The 23970-nt window shown below is 38.6% G+C and overlaps 1 protein-coding gene across 1 annotated transcript in view; it reads left to right on the forward strand.

Moving 5' to 3' along the window:
* HCN1 (hyperpolarization activated cyclic nucleotide gated potassium channel 1) overlaps nt 1-23970 on the forward strand; it is a 197267-nt gene that overhangs the window by 137346 nt on the left and 35951 nt on the right. Inside the window, exon 5 of the mRNA XM_042875288.1 lies at nt 18652-18798. Within this exon, the coding sequence (XP_042731222.1) occupies nt 18652-18798 (147 nt within the window). The remainder of the gene's footprint in view (nt 1-18651; nt 18799-23970) is intronic.

The raw sequence follows: 23970 nt of genomic DNA on the forward strand, positions 1-23970 counted from the left end.
TTTCTCTGAGTATTTCTGCTAAAATCATCAGCACAAAAATATGTCATCATTTGTTTGAGAGTTAAATCTATGTAGACGTGTGGGAGGCAATCCCTATTATTAAGAACCTCACCTTTTCAAACTGTGACTCTGGTTAATGTATTGGTTTATTCCTTCACAACCAGAAATGTCACATATGCTGTTAGTTTATTTGCTTGAAGAAAGCTATAATTTACATTAAAATAATAGAATCACAGAATGGTTTGGGGTGGAAGAAATCTTGCACATCATGTAGTTCCAACCCCCTTGTCATGAGCAGCATCACCTCAGGATACATCAGGATCCCTAGGGCCTTGAATTCCTCCAGTGGTGGGGCATTCAGAACTTCTCTGGGCAGCCTGTGCTTGTACCTCACCACGCTCATAGAGAATAATTGCTTCCTAATATCTAATCTAATCTACTTTTTTTTCCTCTTAAAGCTATTACCATTAATAAGAGTGCTCCCTTATAAAGAATCTCTCCCCATCTTTCGTCTGGGCCCTCATTAGGTACGGAAAGGCCACTGTAAGGTCTCCCCAGAACCTTTTCTTCCCCAGACAGAACAAGCCCAACTCCCTCATTCCTTCTTCACAGGAGAGGTGCTGCAGTCCTTCGATCATCTTCATAGCCCTCCTCTTGTCCCCTCCAACAGCTCCACATTTTTCTTGTGCTCAGGCTCCAGGCCTGTACACAGTAGACTCATGATATCACCAAGATTGGAAAAGACCTCTAAGATCATCCTAGTCCAACCCTCCACTTACCACCAATATTTCCCTGCTAAACCATGTCCCTCAGTGCAACATCTAAACATTTCATGAACACCTCCAGGGACATGACTCAATCACCTCCCAGGGCAGCCCCTTCTAGCTCTTCTTTGGAGAAGAAATTTTTCCTAGTGTCTAACCTGAAGCACCAGGACTCCATCACACCAGGTGGAGCCTCAGAGGGCAGAGTAGAGTGCAAAAGTCACCTCCATCAACTGGCAAGATGTATTAGGATATGTTCTTCAGAGACTGAACCCCATGACTTTGCTGTCCCCAAAAGATTTCTAAGCTCTCTTAGGTATCATTTTGATTCTTAATAGTAAATTGCTATTAAATCTTAATGAGCCTTAGTAAGTTTTTTGGTGTTTTTTTTTTCCCCCATACCTAGCAAATAAGTTCCATAATTTTTTTGAATAGAAGGAGAAATATGTTGTGGCTCTCTGGTTTCCTCTGCAGCCACCAGGGATATGTAGGTGTATACTCTGAAAGTAATGCCACCCATTCATTTCTTAGGAAAATGCAACAGATGCAAAGATCACATTAACAATGTTTCATAGCACAAATTTGCAGCTACAAAACACTTTTTTTTTTCAACATAGTCATCACCATTAGCTGTGCAATTTAACCAGCAATGAACAAAAGCCTTTGTGCCACATCTGTAAAAACCAGTGGAGGTGACCCTCTGTTCTTGTCACCACTGCTGAAGCACACCACCCACTGCCTCACTGTGTTCGCATCCACTGCTTGGTCTTCATCAATGTTCAACAAGCATCAGTGATATCAGTGGGTGCCATTTGTTTCCACGTGAAGGAATTTAGTGACATTCTTTTGCTTCATACACACTTTCATGTCAGACAGCATTCTATCAGGCTGCCCCTCTGCTGCCATCTGTCACGTGGCAGCAAAATGCAATGGAATACTGGAACTGGGAAGGTTCAGCCTCTACTGCCTTACCACTAACACCTCTCACACCATGAGCTAAGATAATAAAATAGGATGCATTACTTTTGGAGCAGCCCTCCTATAGCGACTGCTTCTTCCAAAAAATACAACAGTTTTCCTAGAAGATTACTGTCCTACAGACTCAAGGGCGGACATTTGTCAAAGAAGCCTCCAGGAGATATACATTCATTACCCTAAATATGTCTCTGAAACATTCATACTTCAAGAATAGATGAATACACGTTAAGATGAAACAAAAAGAAAGATTACAGGTATTTTAAAGGAATGAATTAGACACAATACCAGGGAACAAGCAGAAGGGCAGTTTGTCAGGATACTGGAGGCTTTTGCAGTTTGTGCAGGAATCTCAGAGGCACGAATGCCAGGAGATACTGTGTTAGCCACAGTGACTGAGGTTAAGCTGGAGGAGCCTGACAAATCATGGAAAATGATCTTAAGGAATGATTTTTATCTTCAGTTCATTTTTGTGTATGAAAAGACTCTTACATCATGCAGTGACAAGCTGTATGCTCAAATAAGATATGCAGCAAGGTTATATGTTTTATCAGTAGATGAATAGATCATAAGGGGGTAACGTTATTATGGAGGCCGTCTGCTTGGAATAGAAGTTTTCTGGCATTCTCTGTGTTTCTGTACATTCTTAAAAATAATCAGTGTTGAAGCTGTCTGTAATTGTCTCAAGTATCTATGCGTCAAATTCCAACATAGACATGGATTACTTACAGCTGATGGCTGTGTTCAGTCATCTTACCTAAAGCAGAATCTGCATAGCATGAGTCTCTGGCAGTGTTTCCCACAACCTAGCTTCTGTCTAAATGATTATAATGTGATTATAATGTATTGGAAAATCAGGGTGAAATGTGACTGCCTACATCTCATTTCTATCACCAGGAAGAAAAAGAGCACTCTCTTTCACGCACACAGGTGTCAAGCCTAGAAAAGCCATTTCCTAGTTTTGAATACTCTGCTGTGAGATGAAGGAAGGGGCTGCATCCTGTAACCGAGCAACTGGACTATCTTTGTTCACTGAAGTATCTCCTTTGTCTCTCACTAAGGCTTTGAACAGTCCTTCCTGTGCATGATAAACTTGCTATGCAAGTTTCTTTGAAACAGACCCGTTTAAAAAGCAAGTTCTTGTTGATGAATTGGCATTTTCCTCTAATTAATACAAAAAGCCTGGCAAGCCAAAAGTCTTATCAAAGCCAGATTTTTCAGGATCAGCAGCTGCATCATGTCAGTGTTTCTATTTTACACATGCTGGTGCTGCTACCCACATAGATGTTGGCACAACATCAAGCAGATGTAACAATTACAGTGCTAATAAAACATTATCCTTTTCTTTTCATTACAACTATTTAACAATAGATATAATGTAACATAATTTCAAGCTAATTAGTCCTTTTTCTTTTTTTTCTTTTTTTTTTTAAATTATTTTTCCTTTTCGTAATTACTACTTTAAATTACTTATTGAAATTAAAGGATTTCCTATGTGGAAGATGCTAATCAATTAAGCATGTAGATTTAGCTAAAAACATTGTAGCACATGCTGAATTGCATTATGCCATGCTTCATTATTGCAGGATCAGTTGGGTGAGGTGAAGCACTTGCCAGGGGGAAGCTCTGCTCCTGAAATGAGCATTTAAAAAAAAAAAATCACAGGAAATTAGATGGTTGATCCTTGTCACCCTGTGGCCAAATTCAGCATCAAGGAGAGCTGCAGTGTTCGTTCAGTGCTTACGGACAGTTATCCCAGGGACAGGTACCTGGTCTGGCACAAAGCGGTGTTTGCGAACATCACTGAACTGAAGGAATGACAGGGCAGTGATTAATCCCACACTCCTTTCCTTGGAGCAGGAGTTCCATCTCCCTTCGCTCCAGACGTGGTTTATAATGTATATATATTATTTTTATTTATTTATTTATTTTGTATTCTTCAGTACAGGAGAATTGAAAAGCTAAAAAAAGTCCAAACCATTCAAAAGATAGGGATATTGTATGAGTTGACTGTATAGGTACTAAATTTCTCTTCAGAACCGGCAGCTTTGGAGAAGAACATTGCAGCATATCTGATATTTTTAAATAAGCTGTCATCTGTACAATATTTTTCTCATTAAAATAAAATAATCTGCCTTAGACTCGATACGGTTTCACCTGTAACAGAAAGCATAAGAGATGCTTTGCTTTTTGTTCCTCAGGGCTTTAGAAGTTGTTTCATTAAATCAAAGTACTGTTACTGCTTCTGTGAAGAGAGGAACTGAGCTTGGTTGTCACGATCCTTCCCTCTGCTTTTTAAAACAGAAAAACACAAATTTGTGCAAGATAAGGAACAGACTAAGGAAACAAATCCTATTCAGAAAATTTACTATCAATTAATTTCTCAATTAAGCTAATTGAAAAGAACAATAATATGAGATTGAATATTTTGTGGGAATTGAAAGGAAATGTTTAATTACTATGTGGAAGTAAAATGACAGCTTACAGCATTCTTGCAAGCAACAGCGCTCTTTATGGGGTAATTAGAGAAAAAAGAGATAATAAACAGATGATAGCTTTTTAAGCTAAACAAAATCACTTCAGCTCCTACCAATGATGAAGAACTATAAAAATGAACCTATTGCAGCATAACTTTTATTTTGATCTATTGGTGATCATAAACTATGATGTTGGGTGGTGGGTTTTTGTTGTTGTTGTTGTTTTTAATCTGAAAATATCTTTAGACTGGAGTGGCCTTGAAGAAAAGAGATGATACAAGTATCTCTGAATTCAACCTTTCACTGCCCATGGTGGACAGGCAAGCTGATTGCTTTGCTACTATTAAAATATGAAAACTGACGTTTGATTTGCAGCATTGGCATTTGATGTCTTTTGTGAATACAGCCAGATTTCAGGTCATTTGAGAATCATCTGTCTTTACTCTTTTTGTTGGTTTGTTTTTCTTTTTTCTTTTTTGTGTACGTAGTTACCACAATCACCACAGGATTAGCCGTTCAGAGTCACTTCAAGTTTGACCAAGTATTTAGCTACAGTCTATGCTGTGCCTTGGCTCTGGCTTGAAGTTTACCTGCCTCATGAAATAAACTGCCATTGTAGTCCAAACGTCTGCACAGAAATTGGTGGCTTTATGATACGCGTGTCATTACTTCTACATGTGTTAGGGAGAACAAGAGATGAACAGGAATCTAAGCCTTGAATGTTTCAACATTCAAAAGCTTTCATGATTTTCCCCACCACAGATTTTATTATTCACCTAATTCCAGTCAAGGCTTGGATGAAATTATATTTTAGAAGATATTTTAGAAATATGCAAAGAACAGCAGCCCTCAAAAGTGACAGTGTTTATTGATTCCTGGTAGAATTTTCAGTTCAGGAGGTAAGATTTCTCTGGCCAAGGACATGGAAACTGTCTTCAAATAATGTTCAGTGTGAACCAATTGCAGCAGGTAAAAGTTTAGACATAATGTTGTATAACATGAGGATCACTCAATGACGAGGTAGTGAGGTAGGATTTCTGTCCTACAGTTGTGATCTGATCAGTGATTATTATGTTCTCCACTCTATTCTACTCGCTGGTAGTTGAACCTCCAGGCAGCGGCTTCAATACAGCTTATTTGATGCAACAGACCCACAATATTGTTGCTTGATTCTCTATCTGTGGATTAAGTCATACATACAGGTGGCAAATGACTGATGACTGAAAAGTGTAATTCTGGAGACCTTGTATCACCCAGCTGACGGGTTCACTAATCGCAGAATCATAGAATATCCTGAGTTGGAAGGGACCTGTGGGAATCAAATGGCTTCCTTCACAGTGGGACTTGGAAAAAATGCATGTACCAGCATCCCACAGTAAGGACAGCCTCTGGCCAGACTGTCAGACTGCCACAGACTGCCACAAACAATGTATGAGCCAAAATTAGGGTTCTCAGTCTTTTCTAAGCAGCAATACTAGTTTTGCCTCCACTGCACTGCTGTGTGTCAGGAATAATGCTTGCAGTCGGTGGCACAATGAGGAGTCAAAGGAGAGAAAAATACCAGGTTTTCAGAACACATATGAGAAAACCGAACTGAAAATCTGTTGAACACCCATTAGTAAAAATAATCTATACAATTCTTCTAATTCCCTTCCCATTACTCCATTGCTTAATGTCTTTTATTATTTTAACGTAGAAACCACTTATGAAGTTAGACTGAAAGTTCTTTCAAAAGGAAAAAAGTGTAGCCTGCTGTCTGTGACCATCTCGTGTTACACAAGTGCATTCTAGCCTCAGCAGTTTTTTCAGACATTATTTTTATTTGTACAGATTAAGATCATTCAGGAAACAGAATATTGAGACACACGGCAGTGTGGCTCAGCTCTAGTGAGTTGGTACAATTTGAGATTTGACTTGTAGAGAGGGCTTTAAACTAGATAGGAAGGGGGAGGGGGATAAAGCCAGGCCTGCTAGAGAGCAGCCTGGGGAAGTGGTAGTGGGATTAGGTGAGAGGCGAGGGGCTCAGCTGAGGTGCGTCTACACTAATGCACGCAGCATGGGCAACAAACAAGAAGAGTTGGAAGCCATTGTGCAGCAGGCAAACTATGACCTAGTTGCCATAACGGAAACGTGGTGGGATTGCTCCCACGATTGGAGTGCTGCAATGGATGGCTATAAACTCTTCAGGAAAGATAGGCAAGGAAGGTGGGGTGGAGGTGTAGCTCTCTATGTTAGGGAATGCTTTTACGCTACTGAGATTATGACTGGGGACGATAACGTTGAATCCCTATGGGTAAAGATCAGAGGAAGGGCTGACAAGACAGGCACCCTGGTGGGCGTCTGTTATAGACCCCCAAATCAAGATGAAGAAACAGACGAGGTATTCTATAAGCAGCTGGCACAAGCTGCACAGTCGCCTGCCCTTGTCCTCATGGGGGACTTTAACTTCCCTGACATATGCTGGGAGTACAGCACAGCACAGAGGAAGCAGTCTAGGAGGTTTCTGGAATGCGTAGAGGACAACTTCCTGATACAGCTGGTCAGAGAGCCCACGAGAGGAACTGCCCCACTAGACCTGCTGTTCACAAACAGGGAAGGTTTGGTGGGAGATGTGGAGGTTGGAGGCTGTCTTGGACAGAGTGATCATGAAATGATAGACTTCGTGATTCACAGTGGAGCCTGGAGGGGGAATAGTAATACTGCTACCTTGGACTTCAGGAGGGCAGACTTTGAATTGTTCAGGGGACTAATAGGGGGAGTCCCCTGGCATTCAGTCTTAGCGAGCAAAGGGGTCCAAGAGAGCTGGTTGCTCTTCAAGAAGGAAGTCTTAAGGGCGCAGGAGCAGGCAGTCCCCCTGAGCTGCAAAATGAGCCGGCGGGGAAGAAGACCGGCGTGGATGAATAGGAAGCTATTCCTGAGGCTCCGGGAGAAAAAGAGAATCTACCGCCTGTGGAAAGAGGGACAGGCCACTCAAAATGAATACAGGGAAGTTGTTAGGATGTGTAGAGGTGAAATCAGAAAGGCAAAAGCCCAGCTTGAATTTAACCTAGCTGCTGGTGTGAAAAGGAATAAGAAACTCTTTTATAAATACATTAACAGTAAGAGGAGGACAAAGGAGAATATCCACTCTTTGCTGGATGAGGCTGGGAATGTGACCACTGAGGATAAGGAAAAGGCGGAGGTTCTGAATGCCTTCTTTACGTCTGTCTTTAAAAGTCAGACCAGTTATCCTCAGGATACCCCTCTCTCTGACCTGGTAATCTCGGCCGGGGAGCACACTAACCCCCCTGTGATTCTGAAAGAAACAGTCAGAGACCTACTGCTCCAGCTGGACTGTCACAAGTCGATGGGGCCAGATGAGATCCACCCGAGAGTGCTGAGGGAACTGGCGGAGGTGATAGCCGAGCCGCTTTCCATCATCTGTCAGCGCTCCTTGTTGACTGGTGAGGTCCCAGAAGACTGGAGGCTTGCCAATGTGACTCCCATTTATAAGAAAGGTCGTAAGGAGGATCCGGGGAACTACAGGCCTGTCAGCCTGACCTCGGTGCCAGGGAAGGTTATGGAGCAGATCGTCTTGAGGGAGATCATGCGGCATGTGCAGGGTGACCGGGGGATCAGGCCTAGCCAGCATGGGTTCATGAAGGGCAGGTCCTGTTTGACCAACCTGATCTCCTTCTATGATCTAGTGACCCATCTGGTGGATGAAGGAAAGGCTGTTGATGTGGTCTACCTAGACTTCAGCAAAGCCTTTGACACTGTCTCCCACAGCATTCTCCTGCAGAAGCTGGCAGCCAGAGGCTTGGATGGGTACACTCTTGGCTGGGTAAGGAGCTGGCTGGAGGGCTGGGCACAGAGAGTGGTGGTGAATGGAGTTAAATCCAGCTGGCGACCGGTCGTGAGTGGTGTTCCGCAGGGGTCGGTGCTGGGGCCTGTCCTCTTCAATATCTTTATTGATGACCTCGATGAGGGCATCGAGTGCACCCTCAGTAAATTCGCAGATGACACCAAATTGGCTGGAAGTGTGGATCTGCCTGGGGGTAGCGAGGCCCTACAGAGGGATCTGGACAGGCTGGAGAGCTGGGCTGGAGCCAATGGGATGAGGTTCAACAAGGCCAAATGCCGGGTCCTGCACTTCGGCCACAACAACCCCAGGCGACGCTACAGGCTTGGGGCGGTGTGGCTGGAGGACTGCGTAGAGGAAATGGACCTGGGGGTATTGATTGATGCTCGGCTGAACATGAGCCGACAGTGTGCCCAGGTGGCCAAGAAGGCCAATGGCATCCTGGCTTGCATCAGAAACAGTGTTGCAAGCAGGAGCAGAGAGGTGATTGTTCCCCTATATTCAGCACTAGTGAGGCCGCACCTGGAGTACTGTGTCCAGTTTTGGGCCCCTCACTGCAAGAAAGATATTGAGGCCCTGGAACGTGTTCAAAGAAGGGCAACAAAGCTGGTGAGGGGTCTGGAACACAGGCCATATGAGGAGAGGCTGAAGGAGCTGGGAATGTTCAGCCTGGAGAAGAGGAGGCTCAGGGGAGACCTTATTGCTCTCTATAACTTCCTGAAGGGAGGTTGTAGTGAGCTGGGGGTCGGCCTCTTCTCTCGTGTCATTAGTGATAGGACCAGGGGGAATGGTTTCAAGCTACGGCAGAGGAGATTCAGGCTGGACATGAGGAAGTATTACTTTTCAGAAAGGGTGGTCAGGCACTGGAATGGACTGCCCAGGGAGGTGGTGGAATCACCGACCCTGGGGGTGTTCAAGGAAAGACTGGATGTTGCGTTGAGGGACATGGTTTAGTAGGAGCTATTGGGAATAGGTGAACGGTTGGACTGGGTGATCTTTTAGGTCTTTTCCAACCTTAGTGATTCTATGATTCTATGATTCTATGATTCTATGAGATAAGAAATCAGTTTAGAAGTTTGATAACTTCTTTGTTTTGTAAGCAGTTTGTTATCTAATTTTTCAAATGAAGTAATTGAATGAAACTAGCAAATGAATATATTATTTCCTGTGACAGGGAGAAAATCTCATTTAATAGCAAGGGGGAGATGTGCCACACTGCGCAACAAATTACACATTTTTTTCTGAGGTTCTTTGTACATACTATCTTAAATGCAATGTATAACTGGGTATATCAAATTTAATTCAAAGTCTTTATGAAAAGCTACAAGTGAAGTGGCTGCTTTTATGCAGAGTTTACATTAACAACACCGTATTTTAGTGAAAGTTACACATTTTCATTGTGCAGTCTCTGCACCAATTTTTGGCAACCTCATATTTTTAATCATAAAAATATACTTTGCTGAAAGATTCTTTTTAAGTAATGCTGCTCCTATTATATTCATTATATTTGTTCAGTGCTCATTCTTGAATTTGCAGTTATTCTTCTGCTACAGAAGGAAATCTCAGCTTTGTCATTGCTTCGTAAATTTCACAAAAATTTACTGCCTGTAAATATTCAGTCAGATGAAACTTCAGTATGCATTTCTTTTAAATTCCTTTGCCAATGTCATTTGAATCAAGGTTCAACTTAATATGCTTAATATCAAATTTAAGCATAGTAAGAATTACATAAATTTCAGTGAATTGTAAACCAAAATTGATTTTTTTGTTTGTTTGTTTTCAATTGGGAATTGAATATTCCTGAATATTTCATCGTTTCTGTAATTCCATGATTGTTTACTTTGATTATTAATTTTGAGAGTCTACCAACACTCTTCCCTCAGAGTAATATTTTCCATGAAAAAGACTAACTTCTCCACACTATGAGGGAATTACATCCATTTTCTATCTTAAAATAGGAAACAAACATAAAAGCAAAAAATAATTTCTTGTTGGCTTCAAGCACTTTACGTTTTATTTTGGTTAGCTGCAATGTTAAACACTATTTTTCTAAAACCCACTGCACATACTGTACTTTGTGGTCTGTATCTGAGGATCCTTGTTGAATCTCCCCATCTTTCCTTAAAAGTTACATATCTGGTATGCTTTGCAGGAATTATATTGGAACTGTTTAAGTGCAAAACTCTCTCAGGCATTAAAAAATATTGAAAAATTGTTTCGTAAAATTTTAAACTCTGTGTTTGTAGAAATAGTCAACCATGAAAAGGCTATCTTCTTATTTGAAAACATCTGCCTGCATGAGACCACACCTGCATTACCGTGTTCCGCTCTGAGGCTCCCACCATAAGAAAGATGTGGAGCTGCTGTATTGAGTCCAGATAGCCATAGCGATAATCAGAGGGCTGGAGCACCTCTCCTGTGAAGAAAAGCTGAGGGAGCTGGGCTTGTTCAACCTGGAGAAAAGAAAGCTCTAGGGAGACCTCATTGTTGCCTTCCAATACTTAAAAGTAGCTTGGAATCTGGAGGCAGATTAACTTTTTACACAATCTGATTTTTATATGGCAAGGGGGAATGGTTTTAAAGAGGGGAGATTTAAGTTAGATATTATGGGGAAAGTTTTTACTCAGAAGGTGATGAGGCATTGGCATAGGCTGCCCAGGGAAGCAGTGGATGCCCCATCCCTGGAGGTGCTCAAGGCCAGGTTGGATGGGACCCTGGGCAGCCTGATCTACTGAAAAGTGTTGTTCCTGTACATAAGAGGGAGTCTGGAACGAAGTGCTCTTTAAAGGTCCCTTCCAACCCAAACTATTCTATCATTCTCCAGTTCTAAGATGAGCTGGTTGTGAAGAAATGTTATACTCTCTGCCGAGAAAAATAACTGACATCCATTTGAGTCACAGTTCCAGTCTGTACTCAAAGGTTTCACAGACCAGAATTTTTTAATTTATATTGCTTTGATAAAATTACATCAAATAGTTTAATAGTTGATTTTATTTTGTCAGTTCTTATGCAGGGAAGTTTTGACTTACAAGTTTAATTAGCTTTGCCTTATGTTGATTCAGAGAGAACCTCATTTATTGCCCTTCCAATGTACTGTACCTGTCTGCTTATTCCATTTAGAATTTGAAGCACAAATATAAAATCCTCTCACGATATTTGTTAACAGAAGGCTCATCAGTGCCTTGCTTTAGCGTTAACTTTTGTCATCTGATAACCATATTTATTTTCTTTTTTAAGACTAAAATTTTAAAAGCACGGTTGTAAGGGAAAATCCCTTAGTATTTTCCTGTTGGATCAGATGCTATGTATCACAACATAAAGCCTTATATTTTAAGACAATAGTTACAGTTGATGACATGAAAATGTTTTGAGTTAGAATCCATTTCACCTAATTTAGCTAACTGATCGGTGCTAGTCATTAGGAGCTCCCCTAGAGTCAATAAAGAGGGAGAGAGAAGCATGGCAAAGGTGAATGTATTCCATCCATGCAAGACAGTAATTTTAGAGTGAGATGAATTACCCCATCATATCTCTTTCTGCTTGCAACAGAGGGAATCAGACGCTGCTTTGAATCAGAGTCTTGACTTTTAGAAAGCTGAATGCAGATGTCGCACTACTAACCTCACATTTTTCACAGAAAGAGAGCAGTCTAAGTTTTGGAATTCTAAGTTTCTGTTAAATGTACAGTTTTGGTTATAAGCAGATCTGCTGCCCTTTGACATGCTTGATGTTTTGAAACTACTACTAGAGGAAAAATTACAAAGAAACTTATTTAAGTATTAGTATGTGTAAGAAGTCTGTGGGGTATCTTCTGTGTGACATTTGTCAAGTAGAGCATAACCTGTCATCCTCACAAAACTGATTTGCTTTAGGGTATGCAGACCTCATTCTGCTCTCACAAACAAAGCTGTTTTAAGACAAAAAATTCCTCTGCTTTCTCTTATTCCACTACAAGTTCTTCAGACTGGAGCAAGTCTACTTAAAAATACCTTAAGGAATGGTGTTGTCGTGAAGTTTGCATAATACCTTGAGGAATAATCCTCAATGTGAGTTAAATAGTTCTATAAAGCTTAAGATGATATAAAACTTTAAATACTTATAGCACATAGAGATCAACATACTTTAAAGAAATAATCAGTTCAGTTTTGAGGGGTGAATTATTAGGAGCAGGATGAAATTTGGTGCTTCAAAATCCAAGGTCTCATGTACTAGTACAAACTCTAGCTGTAAGTTGGGAGATGATGTGGACAGGACAGGAACTTTCAGAGCTGTTGGATAAATTTCTCTTAGGCATTATTTGTTTTAAACTGTCTGCATACATTTAGACTGAAATTCAAAATAAAATTCAGAGCTATCTAAATGAACTTTTTGGAGAAGCATTTTTAGAGAATTCATGGAGAAAGTCTACTTTGATATTGCCTGATATATTTTTAGAAGAAGACAGCTGAGGTGAGGTTTAGCAATGATAAGGGAACAAATTCATTGACTTATGGGACTTCAGTAAAGCATTCTTTCCTTGTTTTGTTTTTTGCCATTGTTTGGTGTTTGTATTCTAGCCTGTCTGCATGTCATTCATTTTATTTTGTCATCTGCAAAATATGTCATCTGTGTGTCATACGTAAAAACTGGAGAAGCGTTCCAAAGAGTAGAAATTGCTGAGGACAAGTGCAAAAGGGTTATCATTCAACTCATATTGTCAATAGAAGTTACAGGGAACTAGTCCCTTGAAAAACTAGTCAGAAATCAGAGTTGCTGAGTGCTGACATTTTGGAAAAAAATCTTATTCCTTAAAGAATTGAAGTAGCTTAAGAGTGACTGGGTACATGTAAAGTCCAGGTACCTCTAGGTACCTACATACTTACTATCTAAATGTACAAGAATATGTACATTAATAATATCATTAGTTCCATAGTTTTTAACTGATACTATTCATGTCTTTTATATCTTTTTATGGTTCAGTGTATGGAAGGATGAACTGTGAGCTGTAGAGATTTTTAGGACTGTTTTTCTTTCAGCTAGAAAAGGCAATAGTAGTTATGAAATAGAAAGAAAAAGGCACTGACAGGTACAACTTACATGTTAAAATACCTTATGAGAGATGACTTCAAGTTTCTGTTACACTGGTTTTATTTGCATATTTACTTTATTGGGATACTGTCTTCATTTTGAAATATTGGTTTTGCTTCACTTGCAGATCTTTATTAAAAAGATCTCATTTTGCTCATTTGCCTTTGGCAGGAAGGGAAGGAGCATAAATTTCAACACATAAATTGAGTCCACTTAGAACTGTGATCGGTGCCATACTACTCACCATTGGCTGAAGGAACATAGAAGGAAAATTTTTCTGTGTACAAGGAGCCCATGAATATTTTGATAGCTGAAATAGCAAGAAGCAGTTAGTAGTGGATGATGTTCTTCAGTGAAAACAAGTACTTAACTTTGAAATCCACTTGTCTCTTGCCTGTTTCAACAAGAACCTTTCCCCAACACCCAAAACTGTGCCCAGTGCTGGAGGTGAGGCTGCACAGCACAGAGCAGAGGAGACAAGCCCTTCCCTCACCTGTGGCAGTGCTGGGCATGGTGCATCTCCCAGAGTATGGTTGGCCCTTTGAGCTGCCAGGGCACACTGCTGACTCAGATTCAACTTGCTGTCAACCAGGAACCACAGATCCCTTTCTATGAGGCTGCTTTCGTCTCACAGTCCGAACATATAAACAGAGTTGCCCCATTCCAGGTGCAGAATCTGGTACTTGTTAAAATTTATGTTGTTGGTGGTTGCCTAGCCCTGTAGTCTGTCTAGATAGAATCTGTAAGACTTCCTGACCTCCTGGACCTCCGATGAACTCAACAGCTCCTCCTAATTTAGTGTTATCAGCAAACTTATGTGTTTGTGTTCTGCTACCAGATCATTTTTATTAAAGAGAACTGGCCTTAACAGGGAGCTTTGTGGAACCCACCATGACTGACCACCCTGATGTAACCCCATTTACTGTAATCCTTTGAGCCCAACCTGTAAGCCAGTTGTTCACCCACTGTACTATGTATTTGTCTAGCTGTATGCTAGACAATTTGTCCAGAAGGGTGCTGAAGCATTGATTAAATTCAAAGTCATTACATTAGCTGGCTTCCCTTGGTCAACTGAGTGGACGACCTTATCATAAAAACAAATCTAGTTCATTAAACAGGACTTTCCCTTTGTGAACCTATGTAGGCTATGATCAATGTTTTGTGTTTTCTTTCGCATGGTTTTCAGTAACTTGTAGAATAATCTTCTCAATGATTTTACCAGGCAACAATGTGAGACTGGCAGGCCTGTAATTGCCAGTATCTACTTTCTTTGCTCTTCTTGAAAACTAGGTCAGGCAGTTGCCAGCTTCCAGCCAATAGGGATCTCTCCAGATTCCCAAGACCATTGAAAACATTGAGAGAAGTCTCAGAATAATATAATCTAGCTCTTTTAATACCCAGGGATTAATTCAGTCAGGCCCCATAGATTTACATGCATCCAACTGGAGAATCAAATGCTGCATAAGTTAGGGTTGACTGGGTGCTTACCATTACCTCAATCACAGTCCTCCAGTTCAGGGTGCCAGCAGTCTCAGCACTCATAATTAGCGATGAAGACAAAGGCAAAGAAAACATTAAGTATTTCTACTGTATCAGTGTCCCTATTTGTAAGGTGCCCACCCTCATCAAATAAGAAATCATTATTATCTCTTATCCTCCTTTTGCCATTATAATATTTTTTAAAAGCTGTTATTTACTGTGCCCCACAGTACTGACCAGCTTCAACTCTAATTGTATTTTGGCCACACTAATTATATCCTTATAATGGCAAACATCATCTTTTGTGTTCCTGACATGTTGCCTAATTTTTCTTCCAGTTTCCATACATACTTTTCCTGACAGAACTCTAGAAGAAGACCCCTGTGCAAGTCAAGGGTTCAGCCTTCTTCCCTACCTGCTTAACTTTCAACATTTTGGAATTACTAAAGAGGTGGTACCCAGAAAGTATTGGTATAGATGTTAAAGGCATTTTAAAATTGCACCAAGTAGGGCGTGTAAAGCTTTCTGTAGTTCAGATAAACCAACTGATAGGGAAAAGACAGAAAGACTGCAATCTTTTCATTTATAGAGATAGCTGAATTACTATTCATTAACAGGTTTTCTAAAGAAGCTTGAAAGCATTTGATTTCTAAAAAACATAGAAGTCAACTGTTCAGAGTTTTTGAAATAAGCTCATACTTGGGTGTAATACCATGACACAAGGTAATGATGTTCTCATTTTAAAAGCTTTACCATAGGTTTCCTTCGTCTTATCAGGCTTTACTGTAGAGCAAGGATGTGTTATTTCTCTCCCACTGGAGTCAGAAGTAGTTTGTCACTGTCTTTTGAGACGTTTGTCATATCCATAGAAAGCAGAGTCTACTGGGGAGATGTGCACATGGCGAATCCTTTACTAAATCATCTTCCGTGTAAAATGTAGTGCTCTTCCACATCTGGCAATTTGAACTTTAAAGAGAATGTTTTCACAAAATTTTCTATGTTTTTAATACAGACTGTGGCTGTCACGTGGTATAAGGAAGGCCAAAAATCCCACAATTAGGTTTGAGGGAAATTCTGTGTGTCTGAAACACAGATTTTTTTACACAGATATAAGAAAAGCTAGAGGTACCATTTTTTTCCCACTGATACTCTGAATAAATCAAATTAAAACAAACTAATGAGCCAACCAAAATTTTCTGTGTTGAAAGAAAAGTGTACAGTATGATGCAAAGAGTCATTAAAAATTATTCCATTCACATATGAAGAGAGTAATTCAAGTGTCAACTCTGATGGATGATTCAGGATCAGCTACAACTCTTTTAAATACAAACCAAATACAAAATTTTGACAAAATGTAACTTACTGACAATTCTCTATTTTAGATCTGTTTTAGATGTAAAATCTCACTTAGACATACCAGGTAATCTTATGAATTGACATACTTATTAAGAGTATTCATAATCCTGTGAGAATTTTAATTTTAATTTTTTTTTTAACATTTATTTTTTCCAGAAAATAATTTAGGTCTCTTTATGCGATTTACATCATTCTTGTGAGGATAATTAAACAAATAAATGTTGAATGGTAAAAATACATATATTTCTGACCATTTTGGATGAATGTGGTACCCAAATAAAAAGTGTCATTGCGTCATTCAAAATTAACTTGGAACACATTAGTGTTCTACTACATAAAATAACTACACTAACTTCGCTTTCTTTTTATATCTTCATTTTAGCAGATTTTTTTTGCAATTGAATTGTGACAAACTACATTGACAATTGTTCTCCTGAACACTCAGTAATACCAGTGACATATAGCAGACTGAAATAAATAACTTTTCTTTTCTGGACTGAAAGAATATTCTAGAAAGAAAAAAATAATCGTGACTTGGGCTGTGTTAGTGAAAGAAAAGAATAAGTTAAAAGTTTTGACAGATCATGTCACATGAGTACTATGTCACAATGTCAAGAAGGGAATAGTAGTAACATGAACAATGCAGAATATGAGTTAAAATCACACTGAAAAAGGTTAGAAAAAGCTCTTTTGCTGAATAATAATATATTGTGTACTCAGGCTCAGATATTTTGACATTGAGAAGTTTTAGATAGTTAAATATTTCTGGGAGGCTTTAGCTTCATAAAGATTCATATACGTTCAAAATGTAAAAGTTGCTAATATGCAGATGTTCCTATTATGCTGCGAGTTATTAACATGGAAATATTTTATGGCACACAAGTGATTAGCACTACATTCCTACTAGTACTATTTTTACTGTTGCCCTAAAATTCTCTTTTATAAGCATAATCCGTGGTAGAGAAAAGTACTAGCCCGTCTGGGAGAAAGCACCTATTCAAATAACAGATCTAATGAAAGGGAGAAGTGTAAACTGCTGGCAAAGCAAATTGCTTTCAGCATAAATGTTCTCTTCCTCAAGGTTATTCTGATAAAAATGTCCTTTGCAATTCTCTTGCATTATATCCTGACTATCTCAATTTAATGTACATTAGCAAAGAATATTGTTTATTATCATTGCTCAAGCATACTAGTTTACAAATAAGATTGGGTACACGGGTGCAGCCCCATGCTGCAGTGCATGGTGACATCTGTTCCCTACCTGTGTGTTATGACAAAAGTTACATATCATTCTTGCGTGAGGCTACAGCAAGGGTTGGACAGCACAGCATCTTCTCTTTAGCTATGGAGAAACTGCAGAAGAATGAGAGCAGCAGCAGGACAGTCAGACACATAGAACACACGTGGATCTGAGCTCCACTCCCTCCCACTAAATCCATACCTAGATGAGCTGAAGTGATTATTAGAATAATTTTACTACCAATACCTTGTCTATGTGAGACTATGACTGTCCCAGAAGTCTGATTCGCACCCAAAATGGATGGATAATTTTTTCCTTATCAGAGAAGAAACCACTGATGGGCAAGCAAATTTAAATCTCACTTAACACATAGGGGGAATAATTCTTGCTTCAGAGGTGCAATAAAGCTGTACAGACCTTAACTCAGACTTACATATTCATCATATATTGTTAAATAGCCCCATGCAAAGTTACTTTCTTCTTATTTAGGGAATGCTTGTTATACATGTGGTCCCTTCTAATTTTTTTTCCACATTGCAAAACAAAAATTAAATTGAATTGCAGCAGAATTAATTTATGCAGGTTAAAGAATATATGCAGCAGCTCATAAGGATTGCATGTACAGTATAAATTAATTTAATTGGTCTACAGGGATGCTGGTCTTAATTAAGCCCTCATTGACTTTTTCATTTAAAACAGTTAAAAATGCCAAATACATGGGATTAAAAAAAAAAACAAAAAACAAAAAACTATGCATAAGAAACAGTATTTGACCATTTGTGGCATACAGAGCTTCTAGAAGCCAGGAAACCTAGCACACAAAGTGAATCAGGTGAGATCCTGGCATCTCTCTCTTTTCCCTACTTTCTGTTTCCTGATTCCATAGCTATTTTACTAGTTCGCCTCTCTTCTCTTTGTTCTTTCTAAGGAATACCTTCTGCTTTATCATCTCCATATATTGTAGCTTTTTTTTTCTTCAATCATCTTATTAACATACACAGCACTAACAGGTCATAGATTAATTCAGCATATCCAGTTTCTGAAATTTCATGATTGAAGCTGTCCCCTGAATGAAGCACTAGAGAATTAGATGGGCAGTATGTATGGTTTTCCTGACTTCTGCATGGACTGAGCTAAAAATGGTGGCAGTGTAGTTTCACAACTAGAAATTTAGGGAAGACAAGGTGTGAGGGGTTGTCTTCAAAAAATCATGTGTTAATATGAATATTAACATCATCACTAGAGGCAGTTTCCATAATTTTCAACAGTTTTGTTGTCACTTCAATAACAGTTATACTAAATTAACTCGTTTTTGTTTTAGGGTCCTCTGATATCTTTATAAACATATATAAGGCATAAGTGGGCACATGAATAAATTTTCATTTAGTAAGTGCATTGAAATTATTAAAAATTTGGAGAGATTAATGATTCTTCCTTTTCTCCTCCTGACAGTACAAACAAGTGGAACAGTACATGTCATTCCACAAATTACCTGCTGAAATGCGCCAGAAGATCCATGACTACTATGAGCACCGCTATCAAGGCAAGATCTTCGATGAGGAAAACATTCTCAATGAGCTCAATGACCCTCTTCGGGAGGTAAGATTAGAGCATTCAAGCGATTCTTTGTAGGATGGGAACATTCCACATCTTTGCGGTTTTTCTGATTCTGTTCTATAATACTTAACCTGATTTGACCATCTATCTTGCATGAGGCCACAGCAAGGGATGGACAGTACAGCATCTTTACATTAGAAAATAAATGAACTTTATGTTAGAAAATTAAAAAGAGTAACATGCCATCCTTAATTGTTGAGATAACTCGTGGTCTTCTGCCATTCTATAAGACAGAGACCGAACTGGAATGGTTTGGAGTGAAAGACATTACCTGCTGCCTACTTACTGACAGACAATCTATGTTGGTGAAACCTCTGAAAGCCATCAGTAAAGCTGTAAAGTAGAAGTAGTATCCTTGGTTAAGATGGTTTTTACTTCCTGTCTTTACTGCCAGATAAGACAGTTCAAATCTGAAGTACAAGCCATGAAAAAAGTTCTTATATTTTTAAACCCAAGTTTCAAGAATGGTTTTGTTTTTTTAAAAAATTGTGTTGTATATTACATGCGTAAGCACTTGAAATTTTCTTCGGTGACATGCTTGGGATGCTTCTTAATCAGAACATGCTTCTTACATGCTACTTACTCAGAACATACAAGTGACTATCTTCAATTGGATGGTGTTCATGGCTGGCCTATGCAAGGATGTTTGTATTATCAATCTGCTGAAATCTTCTACTAAAAAGAGGAGGAAAAAAATAATTGAAATATTCAGAGAGAAAAAAGCATAGAGACGGAAAAAAGAAGAGAAAAAAAAATATGAGGAGAATAAAGGATAAATAGTCTGTGGGGAAACCTGTAATACCAAATTGTGCATTTTACTATGCTCTGCCAAGGTAGAAATGCTGCTGGTAATGGGCATATAAAACTCCATACAGAGCAAAGCATAACATGTAATTTTAACTCCCGTCAGAGCACAGTAGGATATCCATAATCTTTGAAAGATATGTGTTTATTCCTTTCTAACGTCTTTAGTGGATTAAGAAGAACGTAGGTCTGTGATGGTTTGTCTATTCCATCGAGTCCAACTGTTCGCAGTGAGAACATGTCAAAACATGTTATGCAATTCCTATTAAACATTAGTCAAGTTCCATATTTAAAATAGGTGGGGTATTCAAATTGTAAGAAACAATACCATCCATTCCTGCTCTTGGGCTTCTAAAGCCTGTTGGCACAGTTTGGCCGTGCCAGTGTTACTAAAGCCTGATAGCAACCTCCATCCTTAGAAACTACCTGCTGAGAATGGTAGACTGTGCTCAAGACTGCTGGATAAATGCTACATGATTCAAGTCGGTACCAGAACAAACAACAATTTTTCTAACAGTTAGGCGGTATAGATTACTGAATTCCAGTGCTCAGGTAATTCCCTAACATACGTGTAGCCTCTCTTGCTGTGGATTTGTAAGCAGTTTGGAGGGCAGGTGGAGGTCTCTGGTTTCTAAACTTCCTCTGCCAATCTACCCTGAGGCTACCCTTGGTATATTTGGAAATGTCAACAAGAAAATGCACTATAAAAATCTACCATGTAGGACAGGAGAAGTCTGTAAATTATCTCTACACTACAGTGATGGGCAAAATAAAAATTTTAGCTAGTACGGAGTTTACGTTCTTTTGAAAAATTGAGTGCATATACAAACTCATCAGTCATTGACATCAGAAACATTATATGTTTTAAAGGAAAAAAATTATCCATAAATGAAGTATAATACCTTTCTAGTTCCAAGTCTTCTGGTACTAAGAACAATTTTGTATTGCAGCACCCTAATTAGCTTTCTCATTTCCTCCTTACACCAATCCCATTTTTATTTCCTTATTTCCCACTTCCCTGTCTCCTGTTTCCTCATTCCTTCCTTTTTAAAAATTTTATTACCGCTCAAGAGAAGCATGACAAATTTATTCAATCATAAACAAAACTAAAAAGCACTTCTAGGGAGAGATCAGGCATAAAAATGTTCAAAAATTAATGAGTGACTAAAAACATTAAGAGTGGAATTTCACTGAAGGCGTGGTTTCTGGTTTTGCTGTACAGTCATGCAGTACTTAGGATGATTTCTTTGTTCTATTTATTATCTCAGAAAAATGTATTTATTAGTATAGTGCATTCATTGAGGATTACAATCAAGTTGCACACTGTACTAATGGCAACATAGTGGTTTCCAGAAAAATATGTCACCAGAAATAAAAAATACAAAGCAAAACAAAACAAAAACATAAGAATTTGATGGTGGCAGTGAGAGAGCAGGTTTTCCAACGCATCTCTCTCAATTCTAGCAGTAACTCTAGCACTGTGCCCTGAAAATGCCACTTGGATGCGTGCTTATTTTAGCTGTTTTAAATTCAGTGTTAGCTACCACTTCAGTATGCACAGTTTTATAAGGCAAATAGTGACTTTTCAGTGTTACCAATGGATAATAAATTAGACCCTTTTAAGAGTACAACACAACTTTTTTTTTTTTTTTTTGGACAGGATATACCATTGCCAGTAACTGTACAAGGCTATAATGTGCAGGCAGTAGTACAGTTGCATAATTGAAAGAATTTTTTAATGACTTCTGTATTTTAATGTACTCTATATTTAGTGTAGGGCAAGAATTAAGCATTTAGTCTCCACTGTGCATATGCAGCATGATGAAAGTAACTTAGGACACTATACTGAGACCATGTTTTGTTCTCTTAGAGTATGCAGAAAAGAAGCCACACAAAATAGTGCACAAAAAAAGTTTTAAAAAGGTTTGCTTCATATTTGTGTATGGTGATCTTTGTTGGGTAGCAGAAAAGAAAGAAAGAAAAAAAGAATCCTGAACATTTCTGGTTTTTTTTTTTCCAGTGCTCCCTAAGTGCATCATATCTGAGTAAAGTGCCTGGTAAAAACCAAGTGGCAGCTGACCTTTATCATTTAAGGACACACTTGTTTTAACAAAGATATTAAGTTCAATGGATTAAAGTTAGACATGTATCAGAATGTGGGACTAACAAACCTTAACTTCTCCTTGGTTGAATTACGTGATTTGAGCATACTAACTGGATATCCTTAACTCCACATATTCCAACTGTATTAAGCATACATAGCCATATGTAGTATGCTGCTGTGTGCTCATAAGGAAAGGCGTTCTTCGAGGAAAAGTGAGGAATTTCACTCCTACTGAAAAGCTTATCTCCTTTTTCACAGAGAGAGTTATCTGATAGTAACTGTCCAGCCTTCCTGGGAATCAAATAGTAGGGAAACTCTCAGCAGTTACATTTTTTATAGAGGTGGAAAGACTCTTCCAGATCATGCAGGTTCATTGAACCTATTGCAGCTGTGTAGAAGTTCTGTATTACATCTGAACTGATCATCGAGCTCCCCCTGTATATGCAACCCCCCACACACATCCTAGTTTCATTGCAGAGAAAATATAGTCAATCAATTTTAAAAAAAGCTTTGTCTTCAAACAGTTGTTGTCTTACAAGATACCTTCCATCTTTGAAAACATTTGCAGTTAACTATCTCCTTCCCTTATTTTTCAAGGCAGTAATTAGCAAGAGGCTGCAATTAGCATGTTTTCCTTTTACACATATTGGCTCTGGTCCTTCAGCATGTAGAGATGTGAAGTTTTCTGTAGTTCATGTTCTTTTAATTCAGATACATGTTTGAAAATCATCTGGTATGGTAAGGTATTTAAATTTAAATGGAGTCTTTCTAAGTGTCACAACATAAAAAAGAGATGGTACAGTCAAGCAAAAAATAACCAAACAACAAAACAACAACAACAAAAATAGGAAAAAAAAAATCCAGCAACACAGAGCTAAGAGAAATCTCTTCAAAAATGACGGCTGAATTACAAAAATTAAAAGACAAACATAAGAAGTTTCATCAAAGAAAAAAATTTAAGAATAGCCGAAGTGGCTCAGCTGTGGGTTCTGCCTAAGCCTCCAGCCTCTCCAGCAGTGCCTGTAAGAGGATACCCAGAGAACAGCAAAGGACAGGGTGACTATGGTATTTCCCTTGAAGGCTCTCCTAGACTCCAGCTTTTTCAAATTCAGAGGATACTCTGCAAGTGATGTGATTTGTCTATTGAGTAATCCTTAATTGATATATCTTCCAATTATTTACTTACATTCCTCTTGAACCTGTGTAATCTTTCTGTAAACGCAACATCTTTTGACAAGGAACACAGACCTGTACCCTTCTTTTTCTTGGGTTTGAATACAGCTCCCACTGTTTATTAGATTTAGATGGCCTCAAAAAAAGAAAGTGAGGATACAGACAATTCCTATTCAGTCTTTGTATGCTAGTTATGATTGCATAAACTTTTATGGTAACATTATTGAATTGTATTTTTTTGAGGATATAGTGCTCTATTCTTAATTATTTTTGCATAAAAGCCAGCTCACCTCCATGATCATCTTCGTTGCCATTCCCTGATATTTTTTTTCCCAGCTCTACTGTACCAGATCTGCACCCAGCATGCTGATATTTTAATAATATTCATTATTCTTTTCCTAAAATTCCAAACATTAGTGTTCTTTTTAAATCACTGCCAACTACTGGGTTTACATTTTTCTATTATAATTGTTAGAGGCAAGAGGTAATGGATACATTACTTTATGTATTTGCTGACTTATTTCACTTAATTTAGCACTCCATTAGTAATCTCCTACCAGCCCTTATGAAGCTCTTTTTAGTTTCCTTTTTACAAGCTTCTTCATTTTTAGACAGTACCCTTTCTGAACGTGAGCAGAACTGGATGAAGTTCTTGTCTCTTGTTTTCCCATAAGGATAGTGAGTATAAGTAAGTTAATGGCACCTAATGGATCTGGTAGAATGGTAGAGTTGCAGCATTTAGTAACATTTCTTGTAAGGGAGGTGCATTCATAACAGAATAAGGGAAAGCTTCTGTTGCTGGATTTATACTTTCGTAACAGTAACTAAAATGAAAGCTTACTAGAAAGAGATTTGTTTTTTACATCTTGACAAATTAAGTATATTTGTAGGGAAAATATTTGGACTTTCAAAATGAATTCAAAAAATTATCAATTCAGTAAGTTCACTGTTCTTTTCAGCTAACTTTCTCCTTTTCCCCATTAGAATTTACTTCCTCTTGTAGTATTTTTTGTTATATTTCATACTGGTCTTTAGAAATCACAAGATATTATATTCCTGTTTGGACTGTGCTA

Source organism: Lagopus leucura, unplaced genomic scaffold (assembly GCF_019238085.1).
Source record: "Lagopus leucura isolate 7727_CA_CO unplaced genomic scaffold, USGS_WTPT01 Super-Scaffold_100014, whole genome shotgun sequence".
Taxonomy (NCBI): domain Eukaryota; kingdom Metazoa; phylum Chordata; class Aves; order Galliformes; family Phasianidae; genus Lagopus; species Lagopus leucura.